General features: G+C 42.7%; 1 protein-coding gene across 1 annotated transcript in view; it reads left to right on the top strand.

Annotated features, from left to right (window-relative positions):
- Positions 1–1,625: 1,625 nt before the first annotated feature.
- The window catches only part of LOC115080622 (deleted in malignant brain tumors 1 protein-like), a 74,292-nt gene continuing 51,961 nt past the window's right edge, over positions 1,626–23,956 (top strand). Inside the window, exons 1-3 of the mRNA XM_029584907.1 lie at positions 1,626–1,684; positions 12,876–12,902; positions 18,963–19,277. Of these exons, the coding sequence (XP_029440767.1) occupies positions 1,654–1,684; positions 12,876–12,902; positions 18,963–19,277 (373 nt within the window). The 5' untranslated portion in view covers positions 1,626–1,653. The remainder of the gene's footprint in view (positions 1,685–12,875; positions 12,903–18,962; positions 19,278–23,956) is intronic.

Here is a 23,956-nt window from a genome sequence, read left to right on the forward strand (position 1 = left end):
GAGCACTTGTCCTCGCTCATAGAGCAGAGCGTGTACGAAGAACGAATGAGGGGAAGGGAGTTTCCCCCACTGTAATTCCCCGTCCCTGTGCCTGGCAATAATCCTTTTAGTTCCCCAGTCCCGCTCCTCCCAACGAGTTCTCCCCCGAGCATCCAGCTCCCGCACGATCTCTTTCCCCCAAAAGGGCAAAAGAAATTTCCTGAACACAAGAAATATGGCAAAATAACTATATTCATAAAGTAAAAAAAAAAAAATGCATAAGTAAGCCACTATGGCGCAATTGCCTAGGAATTTTAGGAAGTGCTGCAGAATCTACCCTTGTATTGCAGGTGAAACTCTGTGATGAACGGTAGACATCATGTAGCACTTAGCATTCTTTATCAGACTAACACTAGAAACATAGAAATGACGGCAGAAGAAGACCAAACAGCCCATCCAGTCTGCCCAGCAAGCTTCGCACTTTTTTTTTCTCATACTTATGTTACTCTTGGCTATTAGTAACCTTTTGGTTCTATTTCTCTTCCACCCCCACCATTAATGTAGAGAGCAGTGGTGGAACTGCATCTAAGTGAAATATCTAGCTTAGGGGTGGATTTATCAAAATGCGGTAAGTACCACATGCAATAGCAAAAGGGGCATGTTTTATGCTAATATAGCATTTATCGTAATTTGCGCTAATTACCTGTGGGTGGGGGGAGAGAGACTGGCCACAATATCATGGCCCATAGGTAGGTATTTGTATCCCTGTGGTAGGCCCACCTCGTAACTCCAGGTGGGGTGTAGGTAGGGGGTTAGGGGCCACTTTGAGACACCTACAAACAGAACAGTGGTCTCTTGTGAAGATTTGCTGGCCTTCGGAGTGAGGAAACTCACTCCAAGATGAGATTTGGGCAATGTCCTCTAAACCTAGCTTGATGGACTCTACCTGGGTAACATCAAGCTAGGTTGAGAGAACATTGCCCAAATCTCATCTTGGAGTGAGTTTCCTCACTCTGAAGGCCACCAAATCTTCTGTTCATAGGTGTCACGTAGAATGTCAAAGTGGCCCCTAACCCCCTACACTCTTACCTACACCCCACCTCGAGTTACTAGGTGGCCCTACCATAGGGATACAAATACCTACCTATGGGCCATGATATTGTGGCCAGTCTCTCTCTCGACCCGTCAATTTACCTGAAATAGGACTTACGGGAGACATTGCAAATGGCAATGAAACCTTACCGCACGGTCACGGCAGCTAATGCAATCCAAAGAGGTGTAGTTATCACACCATACGATATGGTGCGATCGCATGCGTTAACGGGGCTTTTCGCATGCAGTGATTATAGAGGCATTATGACATTTTCCTTTTTATTTGCCATTCCCTTCCTAATAATTCCTCACATTCTGATGTGTTTCTTTGGTAAAGTATGTAATTCTGTAATGACTATTTTCCATAAAAATTCATGTACAATTAAGATTTCTTTCATCAATAGATTTAAATTAGGAGTGTATCCCTTTAAAATGAAGTCAGTCCTCTGATCTGATGTAGAAAATCAATACAACTCTTACCAGAAAAGTAAACAGAGAATACAGGTTATCTCTCAAGGTGAAAGTTTCTCTGATTTCCAACAGAGAAGCGAAGACATAACTTTTAGACATTCAGAGAAAAAGATGAGCAGAGCTGTACTGCAGGGTTTATATGGTAAGGATATATGTCTGTGTTTTGTATTTAACAATTTATACTTAGGAGTTCAGAACTGAGAACTGTGAAAATACTAAGATACATTGGTTGACACACTTTAAAAATAAAAGATAGGTGAGTAAACTTCCAACTATGCCAATTTTGCAACATTTTCTAATAGGGCAACTTCTTAGAGTAGAGCATCCAAGCTTCCAAGGGTGGTGGCTTTCTCATTTAAAGATATATTAAGTTGTCTTGTCTCTGCCAGTTTCTTCATATTCTCTGTATGGCCGTTAAGTTGTGACAGAAAAAGCAAATTCATGCTATTTGGCAGTATATAACAGACTACTCGGGTTCCTAAATTTTGTCTCACTTACAAAAAAAGGCCATATCACAGGATAAGTAAATGAGTTTTCCTGAACATAAATAGTTTATTTTTAGTATTTTTTTTAAAGATTTGTTATAATAAAAAGATTGAACACATACTATTATGGCATACACCTCAAGGTTTTAGTAGCTGTGTGAAAGATAGCTCTTAATCTAGGTATTAATGAAGAGGATATGCACAAATTTGATATGTAAAATTGCTCAGAATGTAGCTTTGCGTGAATTGCTGCTGAGAATTTTGAACAAAACTCTCTTTTCGCCATATAGAGCGTACACGGCAGGTGTGGCCGAATCTAATAAATGTTTAAAATGTGAGTGAGAATGTCCCAAGATCCAAATATTTTGTTAAAATATCTTACACGGTCTGGCTATGGTCACTGGTAAAGGTCTTCCAAGATCTTCTGCACTTTGGGAGATTTGTCAGAAAATATATTCATTGGAACATATGTTATATTATATTATTTAGTTATTTCTATTCAGAAATCAAACATGTCTTATAGCCAAACAGTACATGTTGTTGAAGTGGTTGGATAAGGAAGGACTCGATTGTGGAAAGCTGGCATGTTAGATTTACTTTGTTTAGCATTTCAAATGTCAGCTACAACATCACTGAAAACGAAAATTATATTTTCCAAATTTGGGAACGCTCCATTTCCTCACTACCTGAGGATATGCAGCCAGAGTTTCAGTATACATAGAGGTAGATTTGAAAAGGTGCGCGGTACCCACAGCTTTTATAATGTGCTCGCGTATGTGTGGGCGGCGCACTCAGCGGGGGGGGGGGGGGGGGGGGGGGGGATTTTACTTAATTACGCGTGGCGATGCAATCGGGGCCATCCCCAGTTCCCTCTCAGTCCACTCCGGGAGGGAACTTCCATTCCCCCCCCTCCCTCCTACGGAAACCCCCTCTCTCTTCCCCTCTCCTAAACCCTTCATTCCAACTTACTCTTCTTTTGTTTCACTACTTACTGCTCCTCCGGAGCAGAAGTGCCGGTAGTTTGTGCACACCGGCCGGCTGCCACCATGCACTTCCTCAGGATGCGCGGGGCCGGGCCCTTTAGAAAATGCACGCGACAAACAAGGCCCAGCCGCACACGTAAACACCGGAATTTACCTGCGCCGGGCTTTAATTTATACTTGTTTTATGTATGATGTGTATTATACTGTTTATGTTCCTTCCTGGGGCAAGATGAATTTTGCCTTTTTATTGCTTGAATCTGGGGTTGTGTTATAAGTTGCGAAGAAAAGGGGAAAATTGTTAGTCCTTTGGAATTTGCTTGATTATATGCTGTTGTGTTTAATGAAGAGACTGGAAAATATTTTTAATTTATTTTACAAACAACCCTCCCGTATTAGTTCCTCTGGTATATTGAAAAATCATTGAATAGACCTGCAGAACTCAAGTAATACGACAGCTGACTATGAGGCAGGATCTTTCTAGCCAGCATTTTCCCAGTTGCAAAACCCTGGCACAATTGTTTGAGGTCAACATAGTACAGATACAGACACAAATGAACCCTATGTTGATAGCTACTTTATCATCTTCATTTAAGGTTGTCCCTGAATTTAAGTGCTCAGTATTTCAGCACAATGCACTTTTGGAATTGACATCTGTGTCAGATCCTTGTCCTTTTAGTTATGGGAAAACATCCTAGGAGGTTTCATATAAAATTATTTATGGTGTAGGCAATAAGTCTTTGACTGAAGGCAGTTTGCCTGTATCACTCACGAGAGCCACCATCAGACCAGTACGGAAGAATTTGACTCTTGACCCTGATGTGGTGTCCAATATACCTACTTTGAGCAAACTAATCAAAAAATGCATACTTGCTCAGTTAGAAGAACATCTGTGTCAGGATTTCTGGACTCTAGGTACATCACCCCAGGAGTGGTACAGGACTGCAAGGCTGGATGCTGGGCAGGACTAAGGCTAGTCTTTGGCATAGTTGGCCCCCTCCTCCACAGGTTGAGCTCTGGGGGCTAGTAGGTCATGGTGAGTCTATGTAGGCAGGAACAAGGCTTGGTACTGGAGTAGAGACAGAACAAGGACTGGGACTGCAATGGACAGAGACAAGGCAAGGTACTGAGCACAGCCAAGGAACAATACAAGCAAGGCAGGATGCTGGTCAAGAATAGGGCAGGAACAGTCAGAGAGCTGGACAGGCTATTAGATCGGGCAGGACTTAGACAAGGGTAACAGAGAATATACAAGCTGGAAGGCAACAAGGCTGAAAAACCAAGGGCCACTAGACAACAGGCCCGAAGGCCCCTAGGAGAAAGGAGAGGCTTAGTGTAGGCCACAAGGCAAAGAGCCAAGGATGACTCCATGAGACGGCAAGGTTACACTGGTGAGGCTGGGTTACATAGGGCTGGAGCTTGGTTTTAGAAAATATCTTTGGACATTAACTGTTGTCCCTGGCAGACTTTCTGCATCATGAATTGGATCAGAGCCAGGTGGTTGCTTGCATTCTAAAGCTGCTCTAAGTCCATTTCATAGCCTGCTCTAGAGACAATTCTACTCATTTTGAGAATGACGTTATTTCAGGAATATAATACATGTTAGTGTTGTAAGAATTTAAAAGCAACAGTAGAAAAGGCTAAGCTTGCACTGCACAAGTCAGGGAAAAGCCTGAGAGCAAGAGACCAGAGTAAATGTAAAAGGTTAACGTTAGCACCTCCAGGTATCACAAGACCTTAATGAAGTGAGCATTAAAGTTAAAACAGGGATGTTTGTGTTTTCCTGCTTATAGATTTTAAGTCATTGACCAAAAACTAGGTAAAAGAAAGAAACTTGGGATTATATGTTAGTAAGAAGCTTGAGAGACATGCACCCACACAGATCATAGGGAAAGTTGTGTTGGACGATGTTGCTGCTTATGTGAGTGATAATTGGCCAAGTTTGTTTTAAAAAAAAAAACAAAACAAACTTGAATATGGTTGCTGAATTTATGCTCTGTAAAAACCTGTTTGGAAAAGGTAATAGAAAATTCTATGGGAAGCTGTTGCAAACAGTGGCTTTTATGTTCTGCAAAGGTGCATTTAAGCTTAGTGGGTACAGTGTCAATTAATATTAATGTGTGCTGCATATTTGTGTGTTTAAAACCCATGATTACTGTAACTGTCTAAGATATGTGGACCCTTGCTGCTATGGTGAGATTGGCTCAGCCTACGGGTAGGCCCTCACTGACAGCTAGCAGAGCACCATAGGAGAAAGACCAACTAGGAGCTTCATCTATACTAAACCCTTTCCTCTTTGGTTGAGTCCTTGGGTTCCAGGGCCAGCAGGTCTTAGGTGAGAGTTCCTTTGGCAATGACATAAGCGTCAATCCAGGGCCATGCTACAGTCAGAGGCAGGCGGCAAACAAGAATGGTAACTCCTTGTGACCTTGGGCAAGTCACTTTACCCTCCATTGCCTCAGGTACAAAAACTTAGATTGTAAGCCCTCTGGGGATAGGGAAATGTCTACAGTACCTGAATGTAAAAATAAATAAATGTATGTCTTATGTGTTTTACTTTGAGGTTCATTTTCAAAGACTTACACAGGGGTTGTGTGCATAAAAGTGGCAGGTAATGCATGCAAATGGCCTCCCTGAATTTTCAAAAGGCTATAAATATGCACATACTGCTAGAGCCAGACAGAAACTTATCCTTGGACAAGAAGACAATTCAAGGGCATTCTGAACTGGGGTTTGAAAGTACTAGGGATGTGAATTCATTTTTTACAAATTAGACAATGTCAACGATATTGTCTAAATCGTAATGGATTGGATGCTCTGAAATTTAATATTTTGTGATAGTGTGCACTAACAGATTTACTGTGCCCCACATATCTGTTAGTATGCAGTAATACCAATTAGTTCACACTGTTTTTCTAGCTAAAAAACTCCTGAATTGATACTTTAAGTTGCATTTTTTTAGTGCGCACTAACATTACAGTGCACTAACACACTTAGTGCACACTAACTAACTTAAGCACATTAACATCTAGCTAATGCACACTCTCGTTTGGTGTACTGCGCACTAATGCTGAGATAATGCACATTAACAACCAGTTGGTGCGCACTAAGGCTCAATAGGGCACACCAATGCACTTCAGAGGAAATTACCAAAAAAAATGAAATTTTCGCAGTGCGGCCAATCCAAAGCCTGACCCGATATCTTTAAACAAAGCACACGCCATTGCCAGTTTTACCAGTTCTTTCACTAGTTTACCCAGTTAACAGCTAGGTCCTCCAAACCCCCAGTTACCCGAGACCCTTAAAACCCCTCCAGATATGGCTGTTTTGTTTTTTTTAACTTACACCTTGTCGCTAGCTGAAGTAATCTTACGTGGCAGGGAATCTGGGCGCACACCCAGGCACATAAGTATTTATGCACACTTCTCTTGGCCACACCCAAAAACACCAGGCCATGCCCTTTTTGAAAACTTTGAGATGTGTGTGCAGCAGGAGGTATGCACACATCTGGGCATCTTAAAATTTGGTGGACATGCGTGAGCCCGACTTGTGCACTTTTCTCCCGCTTTTAGTGTACACAGGTTTTTTAAAATTCACCTTTTAGGTAGATCAGCACCAGTTCCCCAACTCCTCATTCAATTATCCTAAAATATAGAAAAGTATATTCTGGAAAATAAGAGGTGAATTTTCAAAAGATACAGGCGTAGGGAAAAAAAGCATGTATGCACCTAAAATTGTATATATGCAGGTATATGCTGTTTTAAAAACCACAAAGTATGCATGTACAGCAGGGCTGCAAGTAAATTAGTGCATGCTAAGAAAAATAAGGATGGGCAAGGGGCATTCAGGGATGGGCCAACATTTCCATGCTAACAGGTGAATTTTCACAGGAGTTACGCATGTAAATGTAACATTGTAACAATTTTCAAAAATACTAACAATGTCAATCCTATCCCAAGAGCCAGGAATTGCCACCCAAAATGACAGACAATGTAATAAAAGGAAACTCAAGAAAACAGCTGATTGCCAATCCTATTAAACAAACCAATAAATTTCAGACAGTGTAAGCTTAACGATTGATATAATACGCATCAGCAAGCCTGGCGGCATGCCCTTACACATCCAGGCTGCCCGGACCACACCATCATTTGCATTAGGTATGGGAAAAAATTTTAGTCTTTTTTGTTTGCAAATATTTTTTTATTCACCAATTGTGCATTTAAGTTATGCTAATAATGATATTGGCACAACAATGGCCGATGTTTCACATTAAAGCTTCATCAGTAGCACTACGATCATATTAACTCAAGTGAATTTGGTCCCAAGTCTCTTCATAAACTAATATTTTATTTTTAAAGATTGTATTAAACAAGAATATTTTTTTTAAAACTCTTAATACTTGTGGTTGAACAAATACCACAAGTTCAAGACTGAGTGTGTCTTCATGCTATCTTGAAGGAGGAACAGCGAGAATAGCCATCTTTGATATTTTATATAAAACGCTGAGTTAGAGACAATCATTGACAAACTGACACAACCAATGAAAACCAAACTAAAGATGATGTCATTGGTTTGTGATGATAACCTCATCAATGTTCATTCAGAACATAACACGTCCGTGGCATAACCGATAACGACACGCATCTCTCCTCGCCGTGGCAGCAGACAACGCTGTCTCAAGACCCACCACGACACCACTGGGCCAGACCACCCCACCACCTTGTAGCCTCCAAATCTGAAATTAGCAGAACACATTTCTTTCTGTTAGCAATAAAGACATCCTGATATTAAAAAAAGGGATAATCTTAATAAAAAGGAAAACTTAGTGACAAAGCTAATTGAAAACAGTCATATTAACATGTCCAATCTGTGTGCTCACAAGTATACACTAAAATCCAAATCTGAATTCAAGCCCATAGGTTTCATTGTGTTTAATTTATGGATCCATCTCTGTTCAGACATTAATAGCCTGTGATCAAGATCACCTCCATTGCCATTGGGGAGTGATCTCTTGCAGAGCACAAAATATGAGCTGGGCAAATTCATGTGACATTTCAACAGTGTGACACCAACAGTGCATTGATACAGCGTTACAAGATTAGATCTATGTTCTGTCATCCATGTTTTTAAGTTACGCTTGGTCTTGCTGATGTAAAATTTACCACACTGACAACTGATGGCATAAATTGCACCTGTTGACATGCGTATAGTATGTTGCTTTTTAGCTGTTCAGCAGGTTTTGAATACCAGTCTCATTGTAATTAGTAAACGATGACAGGTAAAGACCAAATAGCAGATAAAGACCATCCAGTCTGCCCAGCTGAAATGATTCCTCCAGTTTTTGGTACCAGTTGCTAAGCAAACACCAGCTCTTCTCCCCACCCCATGTGCAAGATACAATGATGGCCTCCACCACCTCTGGGAGGCAGCCATTTTCAGACCTTACTCTTCCTTTTTTGATTCGTACAAGGACCAAAATGTAATGCAATAACGAGGCCTCCTTCCATGTCTTACCAAACTTTGTAATAATCCACACAGCCTCCAAAATTTGTGAGGCTGGGTCTAAAACCATCTAGCATAGGGGACCCCTGCTCTAAGGCATCCATATGTTTTTTTAGCTAGGAAAAGAGGTGACTGACTGAAATGGGACATTTGGCAACCTTGGGGCAGAGGACAAATGGACTTTGACTGGCTTTCCAAATCACACCACGATGTAGAAAGACACCTCCACGGGACACCTTTAATTTGAAGGGATTCCATACAAAAAGTTGTCCTGCAGAAGGGGGACCACAGGGTTTTCATCTTCTCAGGTTCTGGTGGGAAGATGGGATTTGTCCACCCCACCCAGCCGTTGAGCCTAATGTGCTGTAGCAACCATCTTTTAGTCAATTAAACAATGTCTATCTTCCTGAGAAACAGGATATTTCTGCTACTGCTGTCAAGTGCTCTTAAATCAAAGTAAATACATGGATGGCATTTATGCTGAAAATGGGGTACTTTAAGCTAAAATACAAGTTAAAACGTTAAGTGACAAGAATGCAGCAGAGATGTCATTCTGGCTTCAGAATTTTATTTTTGTATTTTGCAACTTTCTGGAAAAATAAACTTTGGTCTGTCCTATTTGTTTTCATTTCTCTTTGATCAAAGGGCAGCTGGAAGAATCAGATTTGTTGGGGGTTTTTTTTTGGGAACTAGTATTGTGGTTTATAGTTAATAAAGAAATGTTACTATAACCTGAAACTGTTTTCCATTGGGATAAAATAAAATTCCAAATCATGCAGTTTATTCTTGTTTCAGGCATTACAAATGTTGGAATTTAAAAAAGGTACAATGGTAATACATAATCTCCTGGCAACGTAGCTTGAGACCGTTTAAATGCGATCCTTTTGGCGTAGTCATTTCATTTATTTCAAGCCTGCCCTTTTTGTACCCCCTTGAACCTAAATTCAGCTGTTACTTACTGCAGCTATGACCAGAGTGAGAAAATTCCTCTGCAGCAGGGGTGGTGAACTCCGGTCCTCAAGGGTTACAAACAGGCCAGGTTTGCAGGATAACCACAATGAATATGCACGAGAGAGTTCTGCATACATTGGAGGCAGAGCGTACAGATCTCTCATGTATATTCATTGTGGATGTCCTGAACCTGGCCTGTGTGTGGCCCTCCTCGAGGACCAGAGTTGGCCACCTGTGCTCTACAGCCTGGTGGTGAGTTTGGCGATGTAAAGGAATACTGATGCAAAGAAATTTTGTCAACACTGAAAGTGCAGTTATTTACAATACTGAGTGATATTTGTGCCCAGCAAAAAATCAGTTTCCTAGGCCATTTTCTGCTTTGGGGGAGGGGGCGGTTCCTATCCTTTGGACCTCCCCAGTCTGATGCTTCTGCACAACGGTATGGAGTCACTAATCAGAGGTCATGGACACTGAGGGCAGTAGCATGGAGGGATAGCTGCAGTTGGACTCTGGAGGCGAGAGGTGGTCTTGAGAACAGATGTTAGGGGTGCCCAAGGATAAGGGCCTGCCAGCACTGGTGTGCTTCTCTTCAGCAGCTGCACATGAGGCCATCCCCATATCAGCAGAGAGGGATGTCTCCATCTGGGCATCATAGAGGGGGGGAGCCTTCCTTGGTGGTGGTGTAGAAGGATGCATCCATGCAGGTGGAGTCATAAGAGGACAAGGAATCATCATGAGTGGTATTGGACACACTGGGGGAGCCTCTCACCAGGCTGGCAAAGCTACAGCTGGTGGAGGAATAGGCTAGGTTGGTGGTGGTGAAAATGCTTAGGGAGGCAGCATCTTGGGGCCCAGTGCCTTCAGGGGAACATTCTATGCAGGGTGCAGTTGGCATGGTGGCATCCCCTGGAGGTCTCCTTCCAGACGGCAGTTCCTCCTGTAGCATTCAGGCAAGACCCTGCAACTCTAGTCTTCCAGCACAGTTTCCTTCATGCCCTGTATGGTCCTGCCTTAGGCTACAAGCAGTTCTGCCAGTGTCACTTTGTTGGCAGCATGCGACTCTCAGCTGGAGTGCAGGGCACCTCATCCTCATCTCTAACAGTAAAGCTGGCCTCTACCATTTCTCTGCCTTCCCCCTCAGCAACAGCTTGTTGGAAGACATCAGGAGTAGGTGGGTCCCTGTATGTGGGCATGGACTCTTCATCTATAGCCATATCCCTCTCAGCAGCAGACTGCCTTCCCCTCTTCATCCTCCCTCTGTTCCTCTGGGCTTTTCTGCGGCACTTGTAGAGGCTACCAAGACTTTCCCAAGCCTCTGGGTCCTGGCCTGTCAGTGTCATCTTCAGTTTCATCTCTTGCAAGAAGATAAGTATGCAAACTACCACTATTAACATTTTCTATCTGACCTTTCTTCTCGCTCACTGGACCTTCCTTATAGACATGGAGAAATGCTAAATGGGCCCCAACCCTATGGCCTCCAGCTACTTAAACTTCTAGTCTAGCATTCCCTTGGGTGTCAAAGCTACCATTATGCACTTTTTATTACCTTATAGGTAGAGACAGAAGGAAGGCAGACAGCAAGGTATAGCTCTTGACTGCAAGTCCTATCAACCTTTCGGACCATTGAAGATCTCTCTCTCTATGGTTTGAACATTTATAATAGTTGTATGCAAGAACCTTCTATGCCTCTCTTGCTCACCTTATCAGTCTTGAGAGCATGAGATATCCAGCTTTCAAACCCCTCACTGCAGCTTCTGATATGATGCTGGGTGAAGGTTATCTGGGTATAATGGGCCATGCATCTGGGCACACATTTAAAAGTTACCTTCTAAAATCATATTACCTAATAAGTATTTCCCATTTTAGAGGACCCCCAGAGCCAAAAACGTCTTCCATCTGGATCTGATATTGTTTTATTAATCACAACAGCACACACTCTCACTCACTCTCCCACCATGAAGAGACTACAAAAATGAAATAGAACACTAAGTCCAATTCCTGGAGTCTAAGGACTTCATCTTAGTTCTTCCTTTTGAAACCAAAGATGCACCCTCCAGGGCCAAAAATGAAGGAGAAACAAAAGTCTCCATCGAACTGAAACAAGTACGCTGTGAAAGAATATGCTATTTCAGATCCTAACCAAGACTAGGATCACTGGTTTTATATTTGTGACCGACAAGGCAAAACAGACAAGAGCAACATGCATTGCAGACAAGGCAGGAGATGCTAAGGCAATGATCCAAGACTTTGGCTGGTTTAAATGGCCCAGGGGCCTGACTTCATCGGGAGAGCTGAATCCTTTTTCCTGTCATGGGACCTTTAAGAGCCTCACAGGAGCACACACATGCACACCAAATTAGAAGCATTCTGCCTCTGATAGGCACCAACCAGCTGTAATGCAGCAATGGCAGAATAAAGTGCACATTTTGAAAGGCCCATCCAGCTAAAAAGCAGGTCTAAGTCTAGTCAAATATATGTCATCTGTTGTATAACCAGTTGCCAATGAAATACAGCTGACAATTTTTACCAGACCCCTGACATATCCCAAAATGCCCTTTTATGTTATCCAGCTAAATACCATCGTACACCAACAATATTTGGCTAAGCTGTCACTGCTGAAAATCCCATGTAGCCAATATATCTGACTATGTACCTTTTTTTTTGCCAGATAAAGACTTTGAATATTGACCTCTATGTATTACATATATAGCACTTTGGCAGCACATGTAAAATTGTCACGTCGGTAAAGGAATCTGATGAGTGAGGAGACGAGAAGGGCTGGGGCATACATCCTAGGACTGGGGGACTCAGCGGAGGGCAACTTTGGGGAGAAAGAAGGAAGTGGAAAAGGAAGCCAATAGGGTCAGGAAAATCCTACAGCAGCTGAAAAGCAGAAATCTTCCACACTTGTGGAGACAGCTCCCATTCTGGCCTGTTTAGGGCAGGGGGGAGAGCAAGTGAAGTCGCTGTCCTGGCACAGACCCCCACCCATTTTGGCCACTTTTCTTCCCTTTCCCCTGGTTTGCTGCTCTGTAAATTAGCAGTTGGCCACACACAGAACAGAGGGGAAGGATAAAGGGGAACGAGATGGTGGCACATCCACTGGAAGCCGGTATCTCCACAGCTCCAACCCTGCTCTTTGTTGCCTGCCTGTCTCCAAAGATATTGTAGCCTGGCCACAATCCTTGAACCTCTTCAGACCCAGGTTACTGCTGGACCAGGTGGGGGAAAGATCTGCAGCCATGGGAGTGCCCAGGGGAGGACCAAAGCTGTCACTCCTGCTCTTCTTTACTTCTGCCATGATAGTACGAGTGTACGTTTATATTAGCTTTGTGTTCCTTTGTGCTACTTACCACCTTCGATATTACCAGGAAGCGAAGCACTGCTTAATAAAGATTCTCTTTTTCCGTTTCAGTCTGCATCACAGGATTTATGCTGGCAGGTAAGTACCTCATCAGCTCATTTTTCTAGGTGGCTTTACTCTATACTTCTATGATTTATATACATTCTTGTTGAGTAGGGAAGTTTCATTGGGTGGCATCACTCCGAGTTGGGTAGGAGGGGATGTGCAAACCTGATGAAGAAAGGGAGCCATTTCAGAGGGGCACATGAGTGCATGCATGTGTGAAGGGGGTTGAGTAAGTCACCCTTACTGGGATGGATTGGGAAGCAGGTGTTGAGAGGGGGATGCCACAGAGGGGGCTACATCTCTTTAGCTGGGGTGAGGGGGGGTCAGGTCAATCTTTAGGGGAGGTTGAGGGAGTAAATAACCCTGCTAGTCCCAGCATGGGGGATTTCCAGTAAACTAGGGCGTATATTCCATTTTTCTCTGTGTATGTCCACACTGATACCAAAGCCATGCTATTGAGAGTGATGTTATGTTCCCTTGGTAAAGTAATTACATAGCTTAGGTAACATGTACATCAAAAATCTGCCCTGTCACATGTTCATTTTGAGTTTAATTGAATAGGCCCCGATATCAGAGAAAAGAAAATATACTTATCCCTTCTCTGCTTTGAAAGTCTACTATAAAAGGCTGGTGAGGAATCAGGTCCAAATGAAAATCAAATATTCTAAGGAAAGAAAGATACAGATATACATTGTTACATTTTTTAAAATATTTCTTAATTATTCAAGCCAAATATGCAAGGAAATAAGCAATAAAGAAATGCAATACAAAAGAAAATATTCTTAATATTTGTCAAGAATTAAGTGCCCAGGAATGAGACAGGATAGACCAGGATCACTAGTACTTATAATAGAGAACATTTCATTCTCATCATCCAAACATTTCCTAAAGAAATTTCTACAGAAAGGCAATTAAGCAGAAATACACAATTATGACTTCAAAATAGTCAAAGTCAGTACTAATTCAGATCGTGAGTGTATGAAATGCCCTAGAATTAGGTACCCAGTTAACACTGGGGAGAGGGAGACTGCTGAAGTTGGGGGTGCATCAGAAAATTTGCTGCTGACACGCGTGTGAGACCTTCAGAGCTACCTCCCCAGCCAGATATCAAAGGCCTGGCCCAAAATGGCTCCTGACACTAACGCTTGTGACATTGAGCTGGCCTTTGTTGATGTCAGGATATGGGAGGTAGCTCAGAGTGTCAGCAGTCCACAGCAGCAGCAACCTGGTGCCGACAGACAGAAATGGCTCAAGGCAATCTGTTACCTTAGGCAATGGACGAGGTGGCCCCTCTGCCCCACCAACTCACCACACAAATGGGCCTCGATTTCCCAATAGGCACACTAGGCCTGTGCCTAGGTCAGAAAAATCTTGGGGGGGGGGGGGGGAAGACAGCAGGCTGGCTGAATCCCTCCCTCAGTAACACACAACCCAAACCGACCCTTACCTAATACTAAATAAGGGACCACAAGTTTAAAACAGAAAAATGCCAATAAAAACTGAACTGGAAACCTTGAGAAGCCCAACTCTGCCCGTAGTGCAACACCAGAGAGCCATGGAGAGCAAAACTGCCAAACAAACTGCAGGGAAGCAGAAACCCTGGCTGGAGAAAGTGCCCAGAGCAGTGCAGTTGGGTGCAAGAGCTGCTGTGGATAGAGCAGATCCCGAGGCGACCAGACGGGCAAGCCTGAAGCGACTGTGGGAGTGCCACTGCTGAATGACTGCTATAGGGGACAGAAGGCTGGAACATGGAGCTGGGGAGACAGAACACGGCCTGAAAAGCCAAGACAGGAAGAAGGCAGCCCAGCCAGGTTCAGATACCTTGGGCCTGTCAGCACTGCAGCAGCTCCCTGCATGTGTGAATGTGTGTGCAAGTTAACCTTTCCCTTGTGTTTAGCTAGGGATCCCGAGCTGTGTTTTTTGTTTCTTTTGATAATTAGATCCAGTCACTCCTGCCCTGCAGGTGCCATCATCCAAAATGGTACTGGATGACCCTGGGGGAAAAAGAGGAGCCTAAGCTGAGCCAGAACCATTTTGGATGTTATTGTTGGCAGGGTAGAAGTAACTGGGGATTGTTCCTGCCCATTTTGACCTGGGAGGTTCTGTCAGGCAGTGGGGGTGCAGGGAAAGGAGGGAAGAAGGATGGGGTTCTGCCAGAAGAAAGGGTGTCAGTTGAAGAATTTTAGGGGGGCAGAACCTGTTGGAGAGGCTAGAGGTCAACTTGAACAAACTGGGGAGAAGGGGGGAGAGGTAGGAATCAGACCACTGGCCTGCAAAGGTCTTTTTAAATATTTTGACAGGTACTACTTATCTGGATATCTTTGAAGATACCTGGTTAAGCAGCAAGTTGTCTGGCCAGATAATTTATAAACCTTACTGGCTATATTCAAACATAGTCTGTTAGATTTTAAAGTTAACCACAAAAAACCTCTAGTATAAGGCTTCAAAAATCCTCCTTGTTAATTCTATAACTCAGAACACTGCTCCAAAAAGGAGGAATTATATTTTACCCTTGCTTACACAAATATTTTTTTGGGAAATTGTATCAGAATGATTGTGCCTTCACAGTCGCCTGGCTCTTGCCCTTACAGGGCTACAACCAGTATCGTGTATATGGCACAAAGTCACCTCATTTACTCTTTCCCAGTTTCTTATTTTAAAAACCCCATCACATGATTCACTATTAAAAACCTCTCTCATACAACATTTAAATTTTCACCCACACCTAAGTGCTCTCCTCAAAAGATTTCTTTCAAATTCTGTTTTTGATCAATTCAAATCTCAAAAACATTTAAATGCTTATCTCAGTTCTTTACACTGTTCATTCAGTTCACAGTGCCTCTATTACATACACACTCCCAACATAGACAATGTTTCAGCAGCAGCACCCACCTTCAGGGGATCTCTCCTGAATATGAAAACACATTCATTCTCACATATCAAAGTTATTTCTCAAACATTTTTCAACATTTTATGGCTCTACCTACACGACTTACTTTCAGACATGGCCACAACCAGCTCCTTGCCCCCAGCACTACTTCAAAAAACGGCCCTTGTCTCCAAAACTCCCAGAAACCACTGCTTTTAAAGCAGGCAAGTTCCTGCTCTCTCATCCAATCAAATCTCCAGAAAGACTGACCAATCCACTTCTTTGTTCAGTCCCTCAGGATGAACCGTGCCTAACTTGAAAATCCATTTTTGCTCCTTCTGCAACAGTTTGAGATTAACATTCCCACCCCGCTGATCCTCTTTTACAACTTCCAATATTGTGCATCTTAGATCTTCAAAGCCATGACCCTGCTCTGTACAATGTTGCACTAGAGGGGCTTCCACCCTCAGACATTTCAATGCACTCTTATGTTCTATGAGCCGTGTTTTTAACTTCCTCATAGTTTTGCCCACATACAGTAATTTGCAAGTGCAGCAGATAACGTACACTACTCGTGAGGTGGCACAATTTGTCCGCACATGTGGGACATATCCTTTTAATTTTTAATTCGGAATATGACAGTTTGAATGCGCTACCACACACATAGAGCACTCCTGACATGGAAAATGACCCACCTCCTCATTTTCATTTTTTTCTGTCAGCTCATGAAAGGAGGAATGCACCACCGTGTCCTTAATGTTACTACCCCGTTTATAAGCCACCATCGGGGGGTCCTTAAACACTGGATACACTTGCAGAATATGCCAATTCTTTCTAATACTGTGAGTCACCCCTTGTATCCCTTCAAACTGTGATATTCCGAATTAAAAATTAAAAGGATATGTCCCACATGTGCGGACAAATTGTGCCACTTCACGAGTAGTGTACGCTATCTGGTGCACTTGCAAATGACTGTATGTGGGCAAAACTATGAGGAAGTTAAAAACACGGCTCATAGAACATAAGAGTGCATTGAAATGTCTGAGGGTGGAAGCCCCTCTAGTGCAACATTGTACAGAGCAGGGTCATGGCTTTGAAGATCTAAGATGCACAATATTGGAAGTTGTAAAAGAGGATCAGCGGGGTGGGAATGTTAATCTCAAACTGTTGCAGAAGGAGCAAAAATGGATTTTCAAGTTAGGCACGGTTCATCCTGAGGGACTGAACAAAGAAGTGGATTGGTCAGTCTTTCTGGAGATTTGATTGGATGAGAGAGCAGGAACTTGCCTGGTTTAAAAGCTGTGGTTTCTGGGAGCTTTGGAGACAAGTGCCATTTTTGAAGTAGTGCTGGGGCAAGGAGTTGCTTGTGGCCATTTCTGAAAATAAGTCATGTAGCTAGAGCTATCAAATGTTGAAAAATGTTTGAGAAATAACTTTGATAAGTGAGAATGAATGTGTTTTCATATTCAGGAGAGATCCCCTGAAGAAGGCGGGTGCTGCCACCGAAACATTGTTGATGTCGGGAGTGTGTATGTAATAGCGGCACTGTGAACTGAATGAACAGCGTAAAGAACTGAGAAGCATTTAAATGTTTTTGAGATTTGAATTGATCAAAAACTAAGAATTTGAAAAATCTTTTGAGGAGAGCACTTAAGTGTGGGTAAAAATTTAAATGTTGCATGAGAGAGAGGTTTTTAATAGTGAATCACGTGATGGGGTTTTTAAAATAAGAAACTGGGAAAGAGTAAATGTGGTGACTTTGTGTGCCATATACACGATATTGGTTGTAGCCCTGTAAGGGTACGAGCCAGGTGACTGTGAAGGCACAATCATTCTGATACAATTTCCCAAAAAAATGTTAGCAAGGGTAAAATATAATTCCTCCTTTTTGGAGCAGTGTTTTGAGATTTTAAAGTTATCCAGCTACATGTAGCCGGATAAGTGTAGGCAAGTATAGTCTGTATAATCCGGCCCCAGGCAGCAAAGGAAAAGGACATGGCCCAAGGAACTGCCACTGCTCTTTTTCTCTTCCTGCTGCCAATCAATGTTGCTCCGTTGGCTGGCCTTTTCAGTGCTTCTTTAGAGTCTGGAGTAGTTCTGCTGAATATTCAGGACTAACTGGCCTACTGAATATTGGCTTTAGTATTTTTTTTTTTAGAATCTATAAATGACTAGCGGAATACCTGTGCTTCGCTATGGTGGATTAGTTGATAGAAACATGTGTTTATTTTACGCAAGTTGCAAAGTAATTGTTTTGAGTGAGGGCTTTGGAGTTTATATCTATAATTGTAATGGTTGATGTACTACTGCATGACTGGCACGTTATATCCTGCATTACGGACTACTATTCATATCCCATTTTGACGTGACCCTAGTGGGGTATTGCGTTAGATGGCGGTATGGAATGAACCATCAAATGTAGGACAGTGAGAAGTGGTTAGTTTTTTCCAAGGACATGATAGGGAATGCTGGTGCCAAGTTTCAGCCTTGTAGGTACTCGGCAAGTGGGAGAATTAGCGATTGAGTGAGTCAGTGAAGGCTTTGGCATGTGTATATGTATATATATATCAGATCAATCATGGCTATGGTTAAAAAAAAAAGTAGATGGTATAAATGGGCAATATTGTTGTTACTCCCCTTTCTCCTTCTTCCCAACCATCACTACCTATTGCTCCTCGCAACCCTTCCTACTCTTAGCCCCTGAGCTCCAACTTCTCATACTAGAGCAACCAAGGGTAGGATCACTCCTAGAAGTCACTATTTAGGACAACCCTATTGGTCAATGAACCAATGTGATCTACTTGCCATTATCCCTCCCCTATCCACATCACTGAACAAATAGGCTCAGTGAGTGCTTCTAGATAGCTGACCACAAGAGGACCAGCTCTAATGGCTGTGCTGGGGAGACCAGATTTTCTCTTCCTCTCTCTGAAGCTTTTTGTGGTAGAGGTAGTGCAATTACACTTTGAGATGCTGTTGATGGTTTATGAGACAGTTCTGTTACAACTGTGTTTTTATAATATAGATGACTACTAGCATATCACTGTGCAAAATTGCTGCTATAGACAACTAGATGGACTTATGTCACTCATCATTCTAAAATTCAATAGGACCAAATACAATGATTTCCTATTCAATGTGCAGCTTTGTGATTGCAAAAGGAAAATATTTTCTTTCCTGCTAATAGATTTAAATGACACCCACCCCACTTTTTTTTTTTCCAGACTCTATGCAGCTTCGGCTGGTGGATGGGCCCCATAACTGCGCAGGAAGGTTAGAGGTATTCCACGAGCACCAATGGGGGACTGTGTGTAAAGATGATTGGACCATAGCTGCAGCTGCAGTGGTATGCAGACAGCTAGGATGTGGACTGCCCATTGAAAAACTTGGCAGACCAGACTTTGGGTCTGGAACAGGCCCCATTTGGCTGAATAATGTGCATTGCACAGGGTCCGAGACCCTCCTTACAGAGTGCCAGCATAGCACCTGGTGGCAGAACAAATGTAACCACAAGGAAGATGTTGCTGTTTTGTGCTCAGGTAAGTCCCTATATAGGATTTTTAGAGTTGAAGCACTTGCTTGTAAATCACAAATAACCTAGGTAAATCTCCACAGGTGAAAATTGCACTCCCCTCAGCAGATAAAAGTATGGGTATTATGGCAGTCGTGGTCCTTGCTGGCCCAAATTTTCTAAGAAAATTTCTTCTGGGAATTTGTTGGAAAATTTAGCTTGTAGGTCCATCGGTACAAAGTACTCAAACGTGCAGCCTACTGGTTGGATTCAATAATTGTCTCAAAGTTTATACTTGCTGAGTATATTTGCCTGATTTGAAGTATAAGAAGCTGAAATTTGTTGCAATTTTAAGAAAAAGATTAGGAGTGGGGTTTTGGAAAGAGCGTCCCTTACACTTTGTTCTTCTGTATGTGGCCCTCTACTGTCTTGTTTGTTCTACCTAGGACTGTTATATTCAGGGCCCAGTGTCTTGCAATTCTGTGGTCATGGGAATGACAACGCCCACCCTTCCCACAGATTATGCAATTCTCTGCAGAATTGCAGGAGGAGATCAGAGCTATTAATTCATCCATAAACAAAACCAGGTTGTGGAGAAGAGGCTGTCCTGCTGCAGACTAAAACTCCAGACCTCCAGCCCTCATACTGACTGGCAGCAGGAAGAGGAGAGCGACGGCAGGCAGGGCATAGGGCTTCGTCCTCTTCTTCTGCCACCCAGACCCTGCCTGCAGCTCAGCTATTCTGGCCACACAGTCAAAAGCTGCAATCAGGCTCTAGACAGCAGAGGAAAAGAACATGGCCCAAGGAACAGCCACTGCTCTTCTCCTCTTGCTGCTGCCAATCAATGTTGGTGCACTGGCTGACCTTTTCAATGCCTCCTTAGTCAGGAGTAGTTCTGGAGGACTGGAAAAGGGCGGATGAGGTTCCTGTTCATAAAAGTGGAAGTAAGGCTGGGAACTACAGGCCGGTTAGTCTGACCTCTGGTGAGCAAACTAATGGAATCGCTGCTAAAACCCAGAGGATAATGCAATTTTTGGAATCCAATGGATTGCAAGATCTGAGGCAGCCTGGTGTTACCAGAGGTGAAATCTGATCAATTTCTTTGATTGGGTGATCAGAGTTCGATCAAGGGAGAGCGCTAGACATAATGTACTTGCATTTCAACAAGGCCTTTGAGACTGTTCCAAACAGAAGACTTATAAATTATGCGCCCTTGGTATGGATCCTAGAGTGAATGGGTTAGAAACTGGCTGAGAGGTAGGCGACAAAGGGTAGTGGTAAATAGTTTTCTCCAAGCAAGAGATCGTTACTAACAACCTCCTCAGGGATCACTGTCCCTCAGGGATCAGTCCTTGGACTGGTTCTATTCAACATTTTTGTGAGCGTCAAAAGAAGGGTTGTTGGGAAGGTTTGTCTTTTTGCTGATACTAAAATCTGTAACAAGATGGACAGCCAGGAAGCAGAAAACATGAGGTGGGATCTAGCGGAGCTTGAGGAATGATCTAAGGTCTGGTAGCTAAGATTAAATGCTAAAAAATGCAAACACCCAAGGGAAAGCTACAATATTGGAGGTAAAATTCTTCTAAGCACAAAGGAAGAGCGGGATCTTGGAGTAATTGTATCTGATCTTAAGGTGGCCAAACAAGTGGTTAAGGCAAGGGTAAAAGCCATAAATATGCTTGGTTGCACAGAGAAATGAATGGTGAGCAGAAAATGGTCCCTGGTGAAATCTCACTTGGAATACTGTGTACAATTCTGGAGACCGTACCTTCAAAAGGATAGAAACAGGATGGAGTCAGTGGTCTTCATTCTAAAACATATGGGGATAAACTGAAAGATCTAAACATGTATACCCTAGAGGAAAGGGGAGATAGGGGAGATATGATAGAGATTCAGATCTCAAAGGTTTTCATGCACAGGAGCGGAGCCTTTTAAAATGGAAAGGAGGCCCTAGAATGAAGGGTCATGAGATGAGTTTGAAAGGGGGTAGACTCAGGAGTAATCTTAGAAAATATTTCTTTACACAGAGGGTGGTGGAAATATGGAACAGCCTCCCAGTGGAAGTAGTGGAGACAAAAATAGTGTCTGGATTTAAGAAAGCATGGGATAAATACAGCGGATTTCTAAGGAAGTGATGAGAATTATGCTAAATTAATTGGATGGATGGGCAGACTGGATGGGTCATGCTGTTTCTGCCATGTTTCTATGGGGTGGGATGAGGAGTATGTGGAAAGGGGTTTAGGAGATGGGTTGAATAGAGAGGCTGGAAGGGATTTGAATAGAGGGGTCAGTATGTGTGTGGGGGGGGTGTTGGTTGAATAGAGGCTGGTGGAGGTTTGAAAAGGGTCAGTTTGCATGTGTGGGGGGGGGGCATTGGTTGAATAGAGGCTGGTGGAGGTTTGAAAAGGGTCAGTGTGTATGTGTGGGGGGGACAATTAAAGTCTACCAAAGACAAGAATGCACCCAACTATTAAAACTTTTCTGACAACCAACAGAATACAAAACTGCATTTTTAACCATTTTCCTGTTTAATTAGTCCAGTATAAGTAAGTAAAGCTACTGTCACTATACATAGCAGAAGCTGAACTTCCTCTCTTCCACTGAAGAGAAGTCACCATATAAATGTTCCCTGTACGTACCTGGATCAGTCCAGACAGTGGGTTATGTCCCCCTTCCAGCAGATGGAGTCAGAGGAAAAACTTGAAGGGTGCCCTCCTATTCCTATGCCCTCAGTATTCCTCTGACTCCAGCAGATGCGAGTGTTAGAACCTGCGGTTCCCCCTTTTTCTGTTTTTATTGTTAGAACACTAGCTTTCGCCTTGCTTCAAGATACTCTGGCAACATTTCCAGTTCCAGGCTCAACCCTTCGGCCTCACGACTGCTCTCCGCACCTTCACCAAGGTCATGGTGGTGGCGGCGGCCCTACGGAGGGAGGGAATTCTTGTTCATCCCTACCTGGACGACTGGCTCATTCGGGCAAAGAGTAGGGACCTATGTCAACAGGCCCTCAAAGTCCTACGGCTCCTCCACTCCCTGGGATGGATCGTCAATTTCGCTAAGAGCAACCTCACACCTTCGCTATCGCTCGACTTCTTGGGAGCACACGTCGACACCAGCGTGGGCAAGGTTTTTCTTTGCCTGGATTGGGCCCGGTCCCTCATCTCTCAGGACCGGTGAACACCAGGAATTCTTTATTCTGCACAAACCATCATAAAAAGCCCGACTCAGGCTGAGTTTTGCTCATGTGAGCTGCTTCAGGGGCTATTAGAACCAAACAGATATAATCTCATATAAAGACATATAAAAACATACACCATACATACATAATCAAATCATATGAAATAATATAAAATCAAATAAAAATATTCAAAAACATTATACACAATTAATGAAAAAGTGACAAACTGACAACATTCAGTAACCAAGATTTGGAAAAAACGATCTATATTAAGGATGGTCTGTTCTAATAAAATTAATTAAAATAGTAACATGTGGGAAAAAACCTATATCTGTGTGTGTGTATATAATAAATCAATTGAATTGGTGCAGTCTATTGATATTTTTTAAAAAAGGAAATACCTATTACAGTTGATGCTGGCGGTTGCCTGCATGCAGCAGTTCAGCTTTCCTGAGTATGCTAAAAATATAAACAAAGTAAGTTAAGGCTAAAAATTATAATATCGATTACCTAAAAGAAAAATAATTTTAAAGACATAGCGTCTTGAATACCATTAAACTCTTAAGAACAATAATAGACATCGACATCTGGCTGAAAATCTCATTGTATATTGCCAGAAGTGAGCCATACCAGAAAGCAACCCAGATTTATACTGCTGACCCGTGCGCTGACAGCCTTTTAAATAAATTCATCTTGAAAACATTGTAAACCAATTTTAAAGGTTTTGTCTTAAGAGAACATACTACCAAATCTGTACTATCAGCTTATGCACTGACAGCCATTTAAATGCCAAACTTCGCACCAAAATTATCTTTTAAAAACCAAAGGTGTTTTGTTTTAGGTACACATTGTTCTAATGCAAACAATTATTAAACTATTTTTTGAAACAAATTTTTAGATCTTTACTATCGCCTTGTATGTTGGCAGCCATTTAAATGCCAAATTGTGCACCAAAAAAACTTTAAAAAACAAAACATTGAAGGTTTATTTCTATGGAACAGCATGTCTCATCCACCAAGAATTATTAAAAACTACTTAAATTATATTCTTAAATTACAAAACTTCTCGGGCACTAATGCCTCCGTATCATAACAAGAGCCGCCATTTTGCTGCACTCATAAAATCAAGAAAAAGACCTAGAGATATAAGACCAGTAGGCCACAGACCTTGTGGACAATGTAGTATATGTAATGTAAACTTAAAAACCATAAGTATAAAAATTGGTACAACAGATAAAGAATGTCTGTTGTACCTTAGGCACGCGCGGCTTGGGCGACACGCCAGTGGCTGCGTCGCACTGCAGGGGAGACGGCCTTATATCTCCCAGGCCCGTCTCACCCCGATGACATCAGCATCCCAACTCGTCGACGGAGGCCCCGACCGGGCTAGGTAGGTGAACCCTCGTCCAGTCTCAACCTCCTTAGGAAAAGCTGCTTCCACTCTCAGCTCCACCTCCCAGCTCCTGTTTTATACACCTGGCCAAGCCACCAAATGGAGGTCTTCCTGGCTCCACCCAATGCTGATTCATG

Source organism: Rhinatrema bivittatum, chromosome 19 (assembly GCF_901001135.1).
Source record: "Rhinatrema bivittatum chromosome 19, aRhiBiv1.1, whole genome shotgun sequence".
Classification (NCBI taxonomy): domain Eukaryota; kingdom Metazoa; phylum Chordata; class Amphibia; order Gymnophiona; family Rhinatrematidae; genus Rhinatrema; species Rhinatrema bivittatum.